At 40.0% G+C, this 19,629-nt stretch overlaps 1 protein-coding gene across 1 annotated transcript; it reads left to right on the top strand.

The window, feature by feature from the left end:
- Nucleotides 1–221: 221 nt before the first annotated feature.
- fra10ac1 (FRA10A associated CGG repeat 1) lies at nt 222–18,877 on the top strand. Its single transcript, XM_028567169.1, has 14 exons — nt 222–350; nt 768–847; nt 1,087–1,179; nt 2,704–2,749; nt 2,947–3,023; nt 3,216–3,299; nt 3,418–3,502; nt 5,329–5,374; nt 13,196–13,309; nt 14,264–14,306; nt 14,877–15,001; nt 15,957–16,007; nt 17,989–18,073; nt 18,692–18,877. The coding sequence occupies exons 1-14, from the start codon at nt 333–335 to the stop codon at nt 18,732–18,734; spliced, it is 990 nt and encodes a 329-aa protein (XP_028422970.1). The 5' UTR covers nt 222–332; the 3' UTR covers nt 18,735–18,877.
- The last annotated feature ends 752 nt before the right edge of the window (nt 18,878–19,629 follow it).

Raw genomic sequence — 19,629 nt, 5'->3', positions numbered from 1 at the left:
GCCTAGGCCTACCTTGAAAAATAAACACGAAGAAAGCACAGGTTACTACAGACCGCCGACACAATGAATGCAAACAAAATACTTCATTCTTTAGTCTAGAAATCTAAAGCATTCCATTTTCAGCATCTTATTTTGAAAAATCAGTGTCCCCGACGACTCCTGTATTAATATTAATGGTAAAGGATACGGAGACTTATTTTCATCTTCTCTCATAATTCATGAAGTTGCATTACGTCATCACACCGCGAATGGCTGTTTACGTCATCAAATTGCGACGTACTTTTCATTTTGTAAACATACATTTGCAAGCTGGAGACTAAGTGAGGGAACTCATGGATAGTCTTGTAAAGGTAACATCTCGTTTAAAGCCAATCATTTTTTTTTTTAATGCAAACAAGTTGGGAAGAACATTTGTTTCGTGTGTTTGTCACTAGCCAGTTAGCATGAAACATTAGCCGAAAGCTAAGTTGCCCACAGGGCGAACGTTACTCTTAATTCCTGACGGCTTTGCTGTTTACAGTTAGGTTTTAAGCATACAGCAACACTGTAACATTACCACATTGTGCCACACTTCAGCTGTACGTTTAGTCCAATAATGCCAGTCAAAATCTAGCCGATGTACTTCACCCCTAATGATGAAGCGACTTTACAGAGGCACGACTATAAAGCATCAACTACAAAACGGCACCTTACAGACGTTCTGTTTTATGGCATCTTAAAACAGACAATTTGGGGTTTGGCTCAAATTAGTTCCTGCGTTTCCTCAGGTGCACGGAGGTGGGGGCTATGACTCAGACTTCAGTGATGATGGGCAGGGAGAGTCCTCAGAGAGTGGCCTTAAAAAAAGGTAAGAATAAAGACTGACTTACATAGCCTCAAATTCTGTTTATCTAAATTCATTGGGTTGTTTCTGTGCTGACCAAATGCTGAACTGGAACTGTGTAGGAAGTCATTCTAAGGCTAATATACTGTATTATTAGTAGTTTACCATATTTACTTTGGTCTCCAGTAGCTTACATTTAGACAGATGTTGTTAGGACAGCCTCATCCACCAACACAAGCTTTCTGTATTTGTGCCTTTATTAGGAAACGTGAGGAGGAAATATTACAGAAGCCATTCCAGAAAGGTCGGCACTCCCAAAAGGCGCACCGGAGTTTACACGCCAATGAAGTGGACAGGTAATGGACAATTGCTTTTAAATAGAACTGCATTAAGACCCCTTCACTTAACACATTATGTTGCAGCCTATCATTTACATACATTTCCCCATATCAATCTACACTCCATACCCCACAATGACAAAGCAAACAGGATTTTAGAAACTTCTGCAAAATGTATTTAGAAAAATCACATTGACATTAAGCATTCAGACCAGTACTTTGTTGAAGCACCTTAGGCAGCGATTACAGCCTTGAGTCTTCTTGGGTATGACGCGACAAGCTTTGCGTACTTGGTTTTGGGAATATTCTGCCAGTCTACTCCGCAGATCCTCTCAAACTCTGGAAGTTGGATGGTGACTGTCAGTGGGGTTAAAATCCGGGCTCTCTCTCGTTTTTCCTAAGCCCCTCCGGTGTTGTCTTGGCTGTGTGATTTGAGTCATTGACCTGTTGGAAGGCGAACGATCAACCCAGTTTGAGGTCCTGAGGGCTTTGGACCAGGTTTTCATTAAGGATGCCTCTATACTTTGCTCAGTCTAGCTTTCCCTTCCAGTCCACTAATCCATGCCACTAAAAAACACCCCCACTGCATAACGCTGCCACCATCATGCATCACCTTTTAAGATGGTATTGTGCAGGTGATGAGCAGTGCCTTGTTTTTTCCCCAGACATAATTCTTAGAATTGAGGCCAAACAGTTCTATTTGGGTTTCAGAACATATAATCTTGTTTCTCACAGTCTGAGAGTCCTTTAGGTGCCTTCATGTGTTTCACAGAGACAATGCTTTGGTCTGGCCACTCTGCCATAAAGCCCAGATCAGTGGAGTTTTGCAGCGATGGAAGTTTCTCCCGTCTTTACACAGGATCTCTGGAGCTCAGCCAGAGTGATCATTGTGTTCTTGATCACCTCTTTCACAATGGCTTTTCTACCCAGATTTCTCAGTTTGGCCAGGCAGCCAGCTGTAGAAAGAGTCGTGGTTGTGCCACACTTCTTCCATTTAACAATTATGGAGGCAGGCCACTGTGTTCTTGGGAATCTTCAATGCAGCAGACTTTTCTTTTTGTAGCCTTTCCCAGATCTGTGCTTTGACACAATCCTGTCTCTGAGCTCTGCAGGCACATCCTCCCACCTCACGGCTTGGCTTTTTCTCTGTGTATAGTCAGCTGTGATACCTTATATAGACAGGTGTGTGCCTTTCCAAAGCCTGTCCAATCAATTGAATTTACCACAGGTGGACTCCAATTAAGGTGTAGAAAGATCTCCAAGATGATTAAGAGAAATGGGATGCACATGAGCTACATTTTAAGTGCAGTTCTAAGTTCTAATAAAACCAAATAGGACCATCATTTATGTGAAAAAATATTTTCCTGTGATTCTTCTTACTTTTGATATGTGTTTCAAATCATAATCAAAATGCTCTGCTTTTTTCTGCCAGGTACATAATACAGTTATTTACACTTCAGACGTATACAATGTCACACACTATTTCTTTTAAACCCATGCTTTGTTTATTTTTTGGATAACAATTTTCATTCTGTTTTTCAGAGAAGAAGCCAGAAATAGAAGAGCCCACCTGATATCATTGAATGCTGTATCCTCTCTTGTGACATGATAATGCAGTCAAGTTGATGAAACTACAGACATTATGCCTTATACGTATGTTCAAAACAATAATTTAACAAAAACAATATCAAGTGCTTAACTGCCTCCATTTTAAACTATAAATAAAAAAATCAGTTCACAGTGTACAAAAGTTGACATTCACTGACCTTAAGCAGATGTCTCCAGTTTGAGCGACATAAGAAGTTTGTCGGTGACTACATACTTTATTATGGAGGACAGATGGCCGACTTCAAACGCTCTGGGTAAGTAGTGTCTCACAGTCACGCTTGACAGTCAGTTGCTAATTGCTAATGAGAAGATGTTAACCATAACAGAACATTGGTTATGCATTGTTTTCATCCAACAAGATTTTGAATTTACAAATTATACCAGTTGTAATTTTCTCCTTATCTCCTTATATTTCGTCTTCTCATGGAATCTTTTCTTTCTCTCAGAGCCAAAGACAAAACAGATGGGGATGTGCTGCGTGAGAATCATCGCTTCCTCTGGAGGGACGAGGACGAGGAAGACATGACATGGTGATCATCCATTCGTCAACTACTCATACAGGCTACTTTAATATTCAGTTTGCTTTTGATTATAACGTTCTGTTTCAGACAAGTTTGTGCTGTCTGTTTGTGTTGTTCCCTCTCCCAGGGAAAAAGAACTTGCCAAGAAGTATTACGACAAGCTGTTTAAAGAGTACTGCATAGCTGACCTCAGCAGATACAAGGACAACAAGGTGGGATGGAATGATCAAATGATTTATTGATTGAGATATTACGACAGCACATACATTGTAACAGATGGCTCATGTCGCCTGAAGATTAGTGATTATTTTAATAACAGTAGGAGCTGTTTGATGTTGTAGTGTTTTGTGTATCTGTGCTGTGTTGTTATGAGGTTTGACAGAATCCAAATTATCACATTATGTGGATCATTAGGAGGCTCCTGTTAACTCAGTGTTGAGTAATGGGAAAATTCCTCCGGACACAAAATAGAATATTTTATGTTCTTGCACCGGTTTTGGAAATTAGGTTTTAGTTTTGTTAATCCCCCAGATAAAATGTGGTTGTTAGAGCAGCTGAGAAAAAGGATAAAGTGAAACATAACACATTCTCTTAAAGTGCTCATATTGTGCTTTTTGGCTTTTCCCCTTTCCTTTATTGTGTTCTATATATTTTTGTGCACATTATAGGTTTACAAAGTGAAAAAGCCCATAATCCACCCCAAAGGGACTTACAATCTTCCAGAGAAAACACTGTTCACAAACTGCTGCAAACAGCTCTATTGTAGTCCAGCCTTTACTTCCGTGACGAACGTGCATCACTTATAATGCTCGCCTAGCTGCTAGCATGGCACTCCCTCATACTCTACTAGCTAGCAGTACTTACTGCGCATGTGCGACTCCCAACGAAGATGGAACAGAAGTGAGATAAAACGGAGAGCTCAACACACAGGGTGAAAAGAGGAGCTGCAGCAATGTGCAGTACAACACATATATGGTGTTTTCTGAAAATGAAACCACCTAAACCTATTCTGGTACAACCTCTAAATACAATTATGAACCTGAAAATGAGCATAATTTGAGCACTTTAAGGTGAAACAGAAGTTACTATGCCAAACAGAATGTAGTATCAGCCATCCCAGACACTGCTGCCAGGACTTGGCAAGATGATCCATTTTTGCACTGTGCTCCAAAATGACAATAATTGTCCCAGTGGTGGAGCAAAGGTTAAAATTTCATAACTCAGACACTAATCGCCACCACCACTGTTCCATTTTGAATAAATGTTAGAGGTATGATGTGTTTTGGCACTGTGCTCCGTTTCTAGTGTCCACTGGGCCATTCTGGTTTGAGGCCAGGCTTTAAAACTGACAATATATTAAACCCAAGGGCAGTGTGCTTAAGGCTCTATAGCTGCACTGTTTGGTTCAATGACGCTGTGCTCAAATATCTCTCTGTGACTGTAAGGAGGTTGACAAATCTCTGACAGATGACATACAGATGTAAACCCTATAATTGACTTATAATTATTAGAGGCACTATAGTTAAAAACTGATATCATCAGTCCAGTTGACTCAACACTTGCTGCATAAATCCGGATTTTCTCACAGATTATTCATATTTGTTAATGTACATATACAGTGTTGGGTTGCATCATGATTCCCACAAGTTGAGTCGTGTAAATGCGGTGTGACAGCATGCAGATGATGCTATGTAAAGGCATTGGCAAAAACACTGACTGCATCATTTGTTCATTGCTTCTTGTATACACCAAATTACATTTACAGTAAGATATAAATGTGCATGCATAGTGTCCTTTCACAAGAAAACATGACAGAAATAAATACAAATAATATTTACATGGAGATATGCATTACAGCTGTCCACATCCTCAGTTCAGTTTTTATTTCTGTAGCTTTATCTTTGATGGAGTGCACCAAAGGCTATTGATGATATTCAAATACAGGGTAAATACTGAGTTATTAAATTAAAATAATCTTATAAGGCTCAATTTAAAACTGTAATTGATGTGTCTGTCTATTTAAATTTGTGCCCAACAGTTTGGATTTCGTTGGCGGACTGAGAATGAAGTTGTTTCTGGCAAAGGTATGGCATAACTCGACATTATCCTAATTTTGAGTTTATACACTTCTGCATGTTTTTTTTAATACATATTTTGTGTATACAACTTTATTGAAACACTGTGCAGTATAATACTTACATTCTATAGGATAGGAGAAACCCATCAAAACATTCTTGTTAAGTAAAGAGTCACCTTTACTTAATGAAAGTATTCACTTGGACAGGCGGCGTGTCCCAAATCCATACTACATCCTCATTTTAAGCAGGGTTTTAGTGTGTAGTGTACTCATACTGGAAAAGTATAGTATAATTTCCTGTTAGTATAAAGCAGTTAAGTAAGAACAATATGCTATAACGATGTAGTACATTCTGTATAGAATTAGTATGTAGTATAATGGATTAGGGGCACATCTAAGGTTTCTCCTACTAACATGCCCAACATTCTCCACTAGATGGCCACAGAGATGTACAGAGCAATTTACACAGCAGTATATAATATACAGTGGACACACATCTCTCCACATGTGACATTATACAATTACACTTGTTTCACTTTGACTTATTGGCTTGCCAGATTGGCCTCAAAAATCTTTAAAATGTATTACTTTCAATTGAGTTTTCGTTTTGTTTCGGGTACTGTTCGCGCAATTCAATTGTCGATCGATCTGTAGATTTACACAAATAGTCCCCATTCCCAACATTTTTGTTTTCCTGTTTATGCCTCACACCCAAAGAGAAACCTCATTCTAACTCTGTACTTGTGACGGAGCCTACTTTGACAGTTTGGCAACGCTTTGATGATTAATTGTTCAGGATTATTACAACCACCTCTCTGTCTACCGCTCCGTCGTGTGACAGTGACAGATATTTATAGGTTTTGCTGGAGGGACAAAATCAGCAACTCTGTGAAGGTAAACCTGCCTCTGCAACTCACTGATATGCTTTAAGACACACACACACACACACACACACACACACACACACACACACACACACGCACATTTGACATTCGAATAATATGCTGAATAAAATGTTTACATCAATGCAGCTTCACACAAACATACACAGAATGTCTGAGAAAGCTGACTAAGCCAATATATTGTTCCAGATTAAGACTGTGTAATCCTGGACTCTGACAGTTCACCCCTGTAGCAATACTCTACAGGAAGTGGGATTAGATCAGGTCAGAGTCCCTTCACTTCAACTGTCATGTCTGTGATTTGTTTACGTTAATGATTCCCACAGAAATACTTCTTAAGCACTATTTAGAGAACAGAGCGCTAAACTCTCCAGTGAAATCAATACTAATCTAATCCTGTAAAGTGGACCCAACGTTCTCATTCAGATGTCCATAAAATAAAGCTTGTGCAAATTGAAAGTTAAAAGCGATGCAAGTTAAAAGTGAAGTGTTTATCATGGACTCAATATGACTTTAGTTTGGTTTGATATGAAGGCTGATGAGTATAAGTCAAACACAGGCACTTGAATGCAAAAACTGTATAAGAGTCCTCAAATTAGTTCCACCTGAAATGAAATGTTGTTAGTCCAGGCTCAGTTATAGTGATTGTCAGATGACCAGACTCCACTTCTGCTTACAGATAAATTAAGCAACACAGAGTTTCTCCCGAAATAAACTGATTCTGCATTACCTTGTAAAGGGGCAATGCACTTCTGCTCTGCCACGGACACCTTTTTGGAAAACATCCATTTATCATTTCCTGCTGTCCGTGCACTTCAGGTCATGTTGGTATTAGGTAATGGTGTCTACTGCTCACCCAATCAGGTGGATTACGAAGAACGCTGACCTTTCTTTTCATGGCCAAGGTGTAATATGGGATGAAGGAACGTGCAGTAGCGAAAGGTTTCCTTCTTTCTTTTTAGAGGTTGAAATGTTTAAAAAACAAAACAAAGGAGAACGTATTATGTTCTTGAATCATGTACATGAGAGCAGGATCATATGTTATCCGCCTAAGTTTCCCTAGATATTAAGGATATTCTTGGAGAATGAGATTTACTTTTACTTTTTGCTCATCTTCCTCCCTTTCTATGTCTAGTCCAGAAACATTTAAAGGGATACACCACTGTTTTTTGAAATGGGTTTTATCACGGTCTCCCCTAGCTGTAGTATAGGTGGGCCAACGCATTTGTTGTGCATGCATTGTTTTAATCCGGTGCAACACACGGCAGCGCTGCCGCTAGTTAGAGTAGTGAATGGAATCCTATGTTGCCGGTTAGCATGTTGTAAGTAAAAATGAGCCAACAAAAGGGTTAGGGTTAGGGTTAGCCCACCTATCTACAGCCAGGGTAGACTGTGATAAGCCCTATTTCAACAAAACAGTGGCGTATTCCTTTAAACCTCTGAAAGAGTCACATGATTTTTTTTTTTTTTTAAACAAACACGTTACATGTATTTTCTTCCTCACAACATTTGCAAAGCCAACTTTTGTTTGAATACTGTAAATCCACTACAAATATGGGACCCCATCTCTGAAAGCATTGCTCCACCAAAGTCCATGTAATTTCCTTCTTATGCACTGCTTAGATTATACATCAGCATGTAAAACTATGATGGAACTATTTGCCAAATATCTTCTTTGCTTCCAATAAAATGTCAATATGTGAGGTAGGGCTGGAGAAAATCAAATATCACGATATTTTTGACCAAATACATTGATTTCGTTATTGCTCCGATATTGTAGGGTTGACTTTTGGTGCTTTCACAAAAAATTTATACAATGAGATTTTAGATAAATAATCATCAGTAATGTGGATATAATGACTAAGTGGGTTAAAAGTCTAGTGTGTAACGTGTTTAGTTGTTCATTATCAAATTCTGTGTTGCCCGTTCACAAACTTGTCCTTTTTCATGAATATTTACCACCACCATCAATTCCAAGTATTCCTTTTGTCTTGAAATTTTACATTTGCATTCGCATGAACTGGGGTAGACGCTCCATATTCATGCGCCATCTTGAAATACGTTAGCCGGTAAGGGACATACAGGATATACTGCTCTGCCTTTCGCGTTTTCGCTGTCAATAAACTCACAGGTGCTGCTGATGCAGCTAATGGGTATCATCGCTTCGCGGCCCCCGGCAAGTGTGAAGAAGGAAACATGGAGGACCACACATATTCAAAAAAAAAAAAAGTCAATATCTGCCTAGGAAATCGCCTAGTCTTAATCTGCATTGCTATTTGTACTCGTTGTGAATACGCAGGCCACAAGAAGTAATTAGGTTTTGTTTTTGTTGTTGTTGGGTCACTTTTACTCACGACCAGAGGTGTCAATTCCAGGTCCAGAAAGTAAAAGTCCTGCCATGTGTTTATTCCACCAATGAACTCAGTTCATTGGTGGAATAAACACATGGCAGGACTTTTACTTTCTGGACCTGGAATTGACACCTCTGCTCACGACATGCTAACCGGCAACAAAGGATTCCATTCACTACGTTAAACTAAGCTAGTGGCAGCACTGCCGGACTAAGACAATGCATGCACTGAGACAAAAATACATTTGCCCACCTATCTACATCTAGGGGAGAGGGTGAATAACCCTATTTCAAAAAACGGTGGCGTATTCCTACAGCCAGGCTTATTTTTGGTGGGCCTCTCCTGTCAAAGTAAATGGACAATATTCTTGGCTTATGTAACTTTTATGTCTTTAAAAAAATGTTTTTAACATGCTTGCCACCACACTCTTACTTTAGTCTAACAAATTGGTTGAGTTTGAATATTGTCACCAGTTTCCCTAAATTTCCTATTTTAGATCAAATTAAAGTGATGGCCCAATTTGAAGGTGAGATCCTTTAAGTTGCTTTAAACAGTTGATTTAGCATTGCCTGTGTTCCCCATGTAGACAGGATTTGGAGTTTGTAAGGATATCCTGCTGGGCTCTGTTATGCTAGACAAAATAAATCAGCCCTGGAGAAGTAACTGAGTGTATTCTAAAGCTTGTTTTATGGTTTTTAAGGCTCCACGCAGAGCTATCACCGTAACCTACGTAAGTGGCCTGATGTGTGTGTGATAGAGCAAAGGAGAAGTGAGAGAGTGACGGCGATTAGCTTCGGAGCGAGTACCGACTCTAGAGTCGTCATAGTGAGAGAAACAAAGTGTCTCCCTTGTGTTTTCTGACCAAGGTGGGAAATATTTAGCAGGAAAAGTGAACCCTCTCCTGGATTTCATGTTGTTTATGGAGAAGGAGAACCAGGAAATGATTCAAGGGAAATGCAACGCTACCAAGCCACGGCTGAGCGACGTGCGTCGCTGCGACATGTAGTTACATTTTTCCAGAGATGCACGTCAGGCTACAGCGTAGGGTCCGGCGTAGACCCAGAGGGGTCTGCGGGGGTACGCCGTTGATTCGACGCAGAAGCATAAAACGGCCTTTAGTGTTAGAAGTGATAGCTCATTAGCCCATAGCCCAGTCTAACAATAGAGACTGCCAGTGTCTCTGTTTCAGTTGTTTCAATGTGTTTATCGGTGAGTGTGTATAGGGTGTTGCATGTTCAAATTAAGAAAAAATTGTATTTCTCAACAGTCTCCAGAGGGAGAGACAGATAGGATACAGTATAAAACAATCTCAGTAGTATGTCATGCTCTTTGGTCTACTTAGTTCACAACATGCTGTGGAGTAAATCAAAGTTGCAAAATAGAGAGTGTTGAACTTCAGGTCAGCAGTCTGAACTGCTTGTCAATAGGAAAGACGGACATAAAAAGGCTAAATCTGATCCAGAGTCAGAGGTGTGGATGTTGGAAAAAGAATCAGTCTTTTGGATGACCACAGGAGATGCGAGGGTAGGGGGTAGTGAGTATCACGAGTCAACTGCAAAACAGCACTGACTTCACAAGCCTTCTGACAGAAATTTCAATTCACTTTAGGGACACAAAAAACATTAACATTTACATGAACTACTCTTTATGTACCTTTTTAGCATAGCCTCAGTTTGACATTTTGGTTTATTTGCTTTCTTGCTGAAAATTAAATGAGATGATGGATACTGCTCTGTGTCTCTATGCTAAAGGGAGATTTTGTTATTTTCGGACATAACGGGGTTAGCTGTTTCCCCCAGTTCCAGTCTTTATGCTAAGCTAAACTAACCCTCTTCCTGACTGTAGCTGCATACTTAACGCTGATGAAAGTGGTATTGATCTTCCCATCTAACTCTTGGCAAGAAAGCGAATAAGCATATTTTTGTAAAATGTCAAACCATTCCTTTAAATAATAAATATTTTTTTTCTAAGTCAACTGGTCTCATGTAACAGAGATATATCCACAGACACAAGTGTTTGCAATCAACTTGACATGATTGGTCTAATAGCAATAGCTTAGTCAGAATACCCCTTAAACTTGATGTAAAATTATAATATTTTCTCAAAATAAAACAGCCTATTTTGTGTTCTTTGTCACTTTTTTAACAGTTACTCATGAGTGAACACTGGCTCAGGTCACTGCTACTCCAGTGAATGTAATCATGCAGCCATCTGGTGGCATTAGTAACCATTGACGTAGAAGGACAGTAGTTTTTTTTTTTTAATGAGTTTGCTCAGTCAACCTGGTGCCAGCTCTTTTCATGGAGCATGTGAGGCTCACCTGATGTGTGAGGATTCCCAATACTTGTCAACAAAACACAGTGGAGATCATTTTTTATCTAAAACACCAACAGAGACACCCATACAAGAGCTTTTGTGTAACGCTTATTTTGTAATGCAATGATGCTCTGTATGGCACTATTTTCTGCCTTCTAAGAACACCACCAATAAAAGCCATGCTTTTTAGCTTTCATGTAGGAAAATGTAGGACCAGGTGGCTGAAAATTATCAGAAAACCGGTGAAACATAGTTTTCCTAAGAATAGTTTCCGATATTCAGTTTTTTACCTTCATTTCGACAAAGAAGTTGCCTGAAAACACTTTTCTATTGACTCCACTCTGTCAGGGTTGTAGTTTTGAGTAGCCAGAGGGTCAGACACATTCACACTCTCCACCTTGTAACCTTCGAATATATCACATTCTTTCTATTCAACGCTGAGCTGCATCTCTGCAGCAGTGAGGGGATTCAATGTCTTGTTCAAGGGCGCTCAGTTGTGTGTACAAGCACAGGCTTTTACCTCCTTTCTTTACAGATAAAAGCTGGTGTATACATAGAGTAGATGTATTTAATTGATTTTTTGTGTACGTGATGGAAAGAGGACGTCATGGGAGTTAAGTGCAATTGTGATTGACGTCACTGATGATGGTGAAGACAGGATTCTCTTGGGTCCCCGGGCACTGGTCACCGCTCATGGCGTCACATTGGGACAGAGTAGAGATGATGGCCCTGTCCCAAGTCACACCCATACAGTGTCAGAAAGCACTAGTCATTAAGGATTTAAAGGGATACGCTGGCATTAGCAGATTCTATGCACATATAACTTTTTAAAGTTTTAAGACATTTTAAATGTAGGTAGGTGAACATATACATGTAGCTGCTGTGCAACGTTGGTCAGTTGATCAGACCACCACATTAGTTCAGATTGGATTATCTCAACAACTATTGGATGGATTGCCATGGAATTTAGTACAGACATTCCTGGTACCTATGTATTACAATGACATTGTCTATATTGACACCATGAGGCTGAATCATTTGTGGTTTTGAGTGAAATACCTCCAAATGTACTGCCTTGAAATTAGGTAGAGAGATTTGGTAGAGAGACCGAAATTTATGTCCCAGGATGATCTCTAATCTTGATGACTGACAGACTAAAATTGTTAATCCTAAATTATTCTAACGTAAGCAGCCATAGAGTTTGAAATACAGTAAGGTTAAGGATCAAAGGGTATCAGCAATAATATTACATTTTTATTGCTTGCAAAGTTATCCATATGGTGTTTTTTAGTCCATAAAAATAAATACAAATACAGCCCAAGATTCTGCTTTAGAGCTGCACTGGCATATTGACTGTTTCAACTATAAACATACACTTACTGATTTATTTTACTTAATTAAATATAATACCAGGCCCTACCAAATAAACCCAGTCAACCTCATCACATTCTGGAGCCAGGTGTGTCTTTTTTAGCTGACGTCATACACCCCTAATCTTCTATTACAGAAGAGAAAGTCTTCCTTATAGCCTAAGTAAGTGGCCCAAGGCCATGGCAGCCAGCGTCACTTCACCTGAATGTTTACAAAGTCTCGATCTTAGGCAGGTGAGGGAATGCATCCTTTCCTATCAGAGTAAGGTGCATATCCTGCCCTTGTGCCAAGAATGGACTGCTCTGACGCACTCACTCCCTCTATTACAATCAGAGGGAACCCCAGAGACCAGATCAATGCCACCTTAAGCTCCTCTAGGGATAATAGGCATGCTGTGCAGCGGCTGGAGGGAGGCCTAGGGGATGAGGTGAGGCGAGGAAAGGGAGACGTGAAGGAGCGGGGGGATAAGAGGAAGGGGTGTAGATCTAGACGGAGGGGGGTGAGGGGAGAGCAGCGGGGTTTAGAGGTTGCCTGACAGAATCGGAAGCCTTTGGAGATTCATGGTCTGCATCTCTCAATCCTAAAATGAAACCTTTGTTTTTTTGCTATGCCTTTCTGTTTTACTTGTATACATTCTGTTGTGCTTTTTAATTCTATATCATACATAATAATTCTTTACACACTGTGGTATATTATTTATATATATATATTACATTAATAGATAATACTGTATATATAATATATTACTATCAGGGTTATCAATATTCGCTTGTATACATATCGTAAATTGCTGTAGATAAAAGATAGATGCCTAAAATATCATATGAATGTACGGTAAATGTCATTGAAATCTATGTTATACAGCACATATGCTATCTGGTCTTCCAGGTCAGTTCCAGTGTGGAAACAAACGCTGCGAGAAGGTGGAAGGTCAAAAAAGCTGGGAGGTGAATTTTGCCTATGTGGAACACGGCGAGAAGAAAAATGCATTAGTCAAACTCAGTAAGCTGAACACACACATTATCTTTTCATTTTCTCTGTTCATTCTTTCTAAAATGTCTGTGTGTGTGGCTGTGGCTTAGTAGGGGTTTCCAAGACCCGGCTCATAATAATCCTCCTTGAGGTTTCATACTGCAGAAAATCCTTTAAGAATAATTACTGTAATTGGAGGATCTACCTGTTATCTTGAACCCAGTCAAGCAGGAAATGACAAGCTCTTTTAACAAGCTACTACAACAGGTCATATCCAAACATGTGTTCTCCTCATTAACTAAAAATGTTTTTCAATTTGTATTAATTCTAAGTCAAATGTTTTGACAGTCCCAAATGTTGTGACAAAAATGAAACCTGATCTGGTGAACTTAGTAAGGCACATTGGAGAAATGTAATAGGATAGGGATGCTTTTGCTCTTAATTAATGAATAGGATTTAATAAATACATTTTTCAAAACAGCAAAGCATTTAAATTCTACAAATTTTCAAAACTTAGTTGTGTTGTTATAAACGGTGAGAAATCATCTTTTCGACAAATTAAAAGAGGAGTTCCACAGGGTTCTGTCCTTGGTCTTTTTCTCTTTAGTTTATTTTAAAATATTATTTAACAGAATTACATCATGGAGGTTTCCACATGTTTGCAGACGATACTGGTATATACATATCTGGTTGAACCATTTTCACAATTTACACATTTTAGTTGCAGCATTTAGATACCGTAGCAACATCAATTGAAAGGAATACTCATGTCTAATGCTTACAGTAAAATTAAAATGTGCTCTTCCTTAAGGAGTCATCCCTTAATAAATCATATAAGAATAAGTAAAAGAAGTGCAATAATTCATCTCACAGCACCCTTATAATTGCTGTAAATAACAATGACATTAAAAACAATGAAAACCTTTCCACAACCATTATCTTATTTGAGTTGGTAATGATTATGCCATGTTGTTTCTATTGTAGGACTATGCCCTGAATGCTCTTTCAAACTCAATTACCACCACAAGTAAGTACTTCTTGCCTTTGTGACATTTTTTACATAACCGTGATACATTTGATTCTCATTAGATTTGAAAGATTGTGGACAGTGCACTGATCTGCTAGAAGTAGGGCAGGTCACCACAGACAGTCAGCACACATTATTTCGTAGCATGCTGGGGTTTAGGATTCAAACTATGATTTATGTCTCCTGTACAAACTTCTTACCAGTCAGGGTGTATATCACGTTTTTTCTTTTAAGTGGAATCTTGACAACTAAATGTGATAATGTAGCTTGAGGTGGTTATGAGTGAGATCTGAATAAAGATCTAATCTGCAAAAGTCTGGCTTTAGATACAGTATGTGATATCAAGGCTTTTCACAGTTGGTTAGGATTTTAAAAGTCCCTTTGAGTGTTCAAGCAGACTTCAAAATGTATAGAAGCCTTCATCTGTTCAAACCTTTAGCTAAGATTCATTCATGTGCCATTGAAAGTACCTTTGGTGCTGAAGTTTTTTAGGTTGCCTTACAAATAGTGTTGTAATTGGCTGCTTTCTATTGTAAATACAGCTTGTTCAAAGTGGGATTCTGTTTGTAGGAGGAAGGAGGTGAAAGCAAAGACTAAAAGGGTATCGGAAGAGAACCATGAGCCACCACAGAAGAAGAAGAAGAGGAAGAGATCGTCTTCACACTCCAAGAAGAACAAACACAAGAGACACAGAGGTAAGACTCCTCTTCTAGCCAAATAAACTCTGCCATTAATCATGGCAGTAGTGTCATTAGATGGGAATAACCTGTGGGAGCAGCTGTGTTAAAGGCATACTATGCAGTTTCAGTTTTTGTCAAACAGCTACCCCTAGAGTCGCTGTGGAGTACTTGTATTTAACGTTACTGTCGTAAATACCACTCTCGCAGAGCTGTCTCTGCACTCACGGTCTGATCCCCTCCCCCCTGTAGGACTGGTCTTATTATCAACAATGGATGAATCAACAATTTTGACATGTACTCGAGGTCAGGGGAACAGTGTTTATCTATAATTGTTTCAGTGATAATCAAAACACAGCAGTCACGAGCATAGCGATTTCCTGCAAGTTGTAATTCCAAGTCGTCCGTTTTATGGACCAGGGATCTGGCATTGGAGAGATACAGGCTCGGTAGAGGTTGCTTGTGTGCTATGCTAGCTTTAGCATAACACCGGACCTGCGGCCCCGCTATTCCTCTCCCTCCTCCGTCTGCACCGCCTCCTAGACCTGACAACAATCCACAAAGAGCCCGGCGGTCTCGCTATGTCGTCTGGGTTGTTGTGCGTGTAATGAAAGACACTCAAAATAAATATCTGGTGCTGGTGGGTGTAGCGGATGTTCACAGAACAGACAGTAGTAAAGCAATATGTGATTCTCGCGAGATTTGGCGGGGCGCCACCTACCAAACTTGCATTGTTGGATTTCTCAGAGGCGTCCCTCCCCTGCTTTTCTACCGGGGTGATTCGCCCTACAACGAGTTCGTTTACCATCAAAATGACTTTGAAGCTGTTATATTAAGGTACAAATATTGCATAGTGTGCCTTTTAATGTTTTGTTCTTGGAAAATATATAATTTTCTTTTTGACATTATTATGCATTTTATTTGTTTCCTTTAAGTAAAATATTATTTTGTAACTCTCTCTGTTTCTCAACAGATTGCTCCGCCTCTTCTAGCAGCTCAGAGGAGATGCGGGACTCAGACAAAGGTAGCATAACTCCCACATACGTATACACTCACACATACGTGCACACACACACACACACACACACACACACACACACACACACACACACACACACACACGCGCGCGCGCAAAGTACCGCCCCCATTTTTAAAAACACATACTGGAGACTTGATCTACTCCCCCAGGCTTCTAGGCCAGGACACTCTTCCTGACAACCCTTCATGGAAACACATCCATTAGTCCTGTAGTTAATAGTAATAGACAGACAGCGTGTCTGCTTTTTCTTAACTGTGCATTCCTCTTGACGGTTTTCCTTTTTTCCTTGTCATTTTGCCCTTCGCTGTGAACAGCGTGAAATGAAGTATGTCTTTGCCCCCATGTCCCTGTTCTGTTTATTCCAGGATATGGATGGATGGATGGGCGGGCGGTGTGTACACAAAAACAAACTTTCTCTGTCCAGGGTTATGTCATTGAGTTCAACATACTTTGGAATCCATACACAAACACATTTTCTTTCTTTCGTTCTTTGTCTAAGTTGCATATATATGTATATATTGGAATTCTGGAATATCTTGTAATTTGTGAGCGATGCATTCGGGGAGGTTAGGGACATTAAGGTTATGGAGATTGGCTACTTTCAGACTGCAAGCAAATCTGATTTGGTTCTGAAATCCGATCTGTAAGACTGTCCACAGTGTTATTTGCAAGTGACCAGATCAGATTTGTGTGTCCAGACATCCCCAACCCATCTGCATGGGTTGCTGTGGTATGCTTGCCATTGCCAGAACCTTCCTCCACAGCGCTGCAAAGGAAGGTCTGGCTGGTCCACACAACATTCTGAGATGGGAGAAAAACGTGCTCTGGTTTATTGGCATGTCTTTAAACCAATCACAATCATCTTGGGTGGTGCTAGGCACCAGACGGAGCAACGGTGCCTCTGCAAAATAGCCTTGGGAAGGAACTTGTTTCGGTGGAACATGTGTATGTTCAAAAGTTGTTTTAGTCGTGCAACTGACAAACTCAGATTGGACAGGTAGTCTAGCTAGCTGTCTCGATTTACCCTGCAGAGATCAGGAGCAGTTAACCATCCTCATCATAAATCAACCAAAGTTTTGAACGCTAACACAAAGAAAGCGGACGGTGAGGGACATCTAGCTTAGATGAGGAACATCCGGAACAATCCCATAAATGAAACGTAGTCTATACAGACTACTGTGGTATCGACGTAGGTGTCAGTAACTACGTAGCTACGCTGGTGAAGCGGCTTTCCAACGCGAAAGCATGAGAAATGAAGGTCCATTGTTACGCTTCCCCCTCCCCAAAGTGCCAGCAGACAATTTTTTCCACGGACTGTTCTTCTCCGTGATGTCCTCCATAGCGCTCTGCTAGTAGCAGCATAGATTCTGCCCAGCAGTTCCGTCACTCTGGATTTGATGTTGTTGCTGTGTGTCACGTTGCGAGTGACGCAAAAGACAGTTTATATTTTTTTATTTTTAGACACATCTGTAGAAATCCAATTGGTATCACATTTCAAACCACCTCCAAATGTGGTTTGGATCCGATTTGCAAACATTTTGTCAATCATCTGTCCAGACTTTCTAAAATCAATCTGGATATGCCAGAAAATGGATTTGGGCTGGAAGTCTGAAAAAGGCCTTTGTCTCCTGACCAGGGAAACTTTATATTAGGGCCACATCTAGGGGAGCTGATGGAGCTAACCTACCTTGTTTCGCGTGTGATCTGGTTTTTTAATCTACATCTCTTAGTTTTTATATATATTTACAATGTTTAGTTTGCTACCTAAACATTAGCTGATTGGTCAGATACATATCTGACAAAGGTGATTCAAATCTCAATTGGTTGTTTCCGGACTTTTTTGAGCAGAAACACAGCCGGTCAGTAAAGTCCCTGGCATCAAAACTGATGAATAAGGGTTATTGCTCAACCTATTTTTTTCCTTTCTGTAAGTGTGACTGATAGCTTTCTAAATCCCACCTACTAGACTCTGAAGCTGGGGATGAGCCAGAGGGCCAATCGGAAGCCGACCACTGGCGAGGACCTGCTCCCGCCGTGGAGGAAAAGTCAAGGTGAGGTTAAAATCTAGCGAATGCCAACATTAAATCTCACCCAGTAAGCTGCTGTGAAACCATCGCAGACAGTCTTTACGACTTAGCCTACATAGGATACTATCTCTATATAGCACAGTAGGTAGACCACTTAGATACCCCGCACAAAGCTGTTCCGAACTCTCAGGAGAGTCGCTGAACCTTTAACCTGCTCCTGTCATGCTTCTCCTGACATTTGAATTGCTCTCAGAAAGATAGAACATTACGGAAAAGGGTTAATTCAAGCGCATTTACTATATGAACAAAAGTCATCGAAACAGAACCATCATGGAGAACATAAAGTATGCATGTAACCCATTCATACTTACTCATTAGCCTTTCTGAGGTATGTTTAAATTGTCCTTTTCTTGCTGGCTGACACTATTTGTTTGTATGCTGTACCAATGTTGTTCCTCCCCCACATCCTTTCATATTGGCTCGAGCTTGAATAAAAATGTAAATGAAATAACAAAAGCATAGTGGTAACACTTCCAGTTAAGTCAGGGGCCACCCAAACAAAGCATTTAACAGTCTGTGTCAGCAGCACCGTGCATTAAAGGAAATAACATTTCTCTGATTTTGTTTGTTGTATCTGTCTAGGGAGGAGGAGTTTGATGAGTACTTTGAAGACATGTTTCTTTGACTGCTGCTTTCAGCGGGAACCCTGCTGAGAGAACACTTCCTTCTGCGTGCCACTGACATTAAGCATGTCTTGTTTAGAGTTGTGTGCATGTAGGTTTATTTGTTTCAGTACTTCTGCAGAAATAAACATGATGCTACCCTGTACATGTCACGAGGCTTTGATTTACTTGTCTGTCACCATCTAAGTTTCAATCCCACCACTATCACTACGAATAGTCACGGTTGCTTCAATCCATCAGTCCTCAACTTTGGAAAAATTTAATTTTCCAATACTTTGGTTTATGACTACTAGTTGCATAACAGACAGGCCTTTTTCACAGCAGACATTTTAACACGTCACAGTAGAAAAAGCACAGGTGTTGCTAATAACATTAACGATTGCTCAAAGCGAGAGCCAGCATTCACAACACCTGAAACCAAAGCAGCTAAATGGAATCCTGCCATCATTAGTTTCATTATTCACACCTGGGCTTGTCAACAACAACAACAAAATTGTGCTATGTGTTTAGTGCCAATTAGCAAAGATGAGAACATGATACACATTATACAAATTTAATATGAGCATGCTGATGTTAGAATTTAGCTCAAAAGCCCCAGTGTCTAAGGGACCTTTTTCACAGCAGACATTTTGACTTGTCAGCATGCACAATAGACCTTTTTCACAGTAGTAGGAAAAGCACAGGTGTTTTCAAAACCATTAATGATTGCTGCATTCCACTTAGGCGAGACCCTGGTATTGTGCATGCTGACTCACTGAGATGGCTTACTGGGACACTTGATGGAATTGAGCCATCGTTAAGGTTATCAATTTTAGCTGTGCTTTTCCTACTGCGACAAGTCAAAATGTCTGCTGTGAAAAAGATCCGTACCAGGGCCTCTCCTAAGTGGAATGCAGC

Source organism: Perca flavescens, chromosome 21, assembly GCF_004354835.1.
Source record: "Perca flavescens isolate YP-PL-M2 chromosome 21, PFLA_1.0, whole genome shotgun sequence".
In the NCBI taxonomy this organism is placed as follows: domain Eukaryota; kingdom Metazoa; phylum Chordata; class Actinopteri; order Perciformes; family Percidae; genus Perca; species Perca flavescens.
The sequence above is the reverse complement of the archived record's forward strand: the minus strand, read 5'-3'. Positions and strand labels throughout refer to the sequence as shown.

Coding starts and splice junctions, on each gene's coding strand:
- fra10ac1 (XM_028567169.1), top strand. Junction 5,375..13,195: donor TGAAGTTGTTTCTGGCAAAG/GTATGGCATAAC, acceptor CTGGTCTTCCAG/GTCAGTTCCAGTGTGGAAAC. Junction 15,002..15,956: donor CAAACACAAGAGACACAGAG/GTAAGACTCCTC, acceptor GTTTCTCAACAG/ATTGCTCCGCCTCTTCTAGC.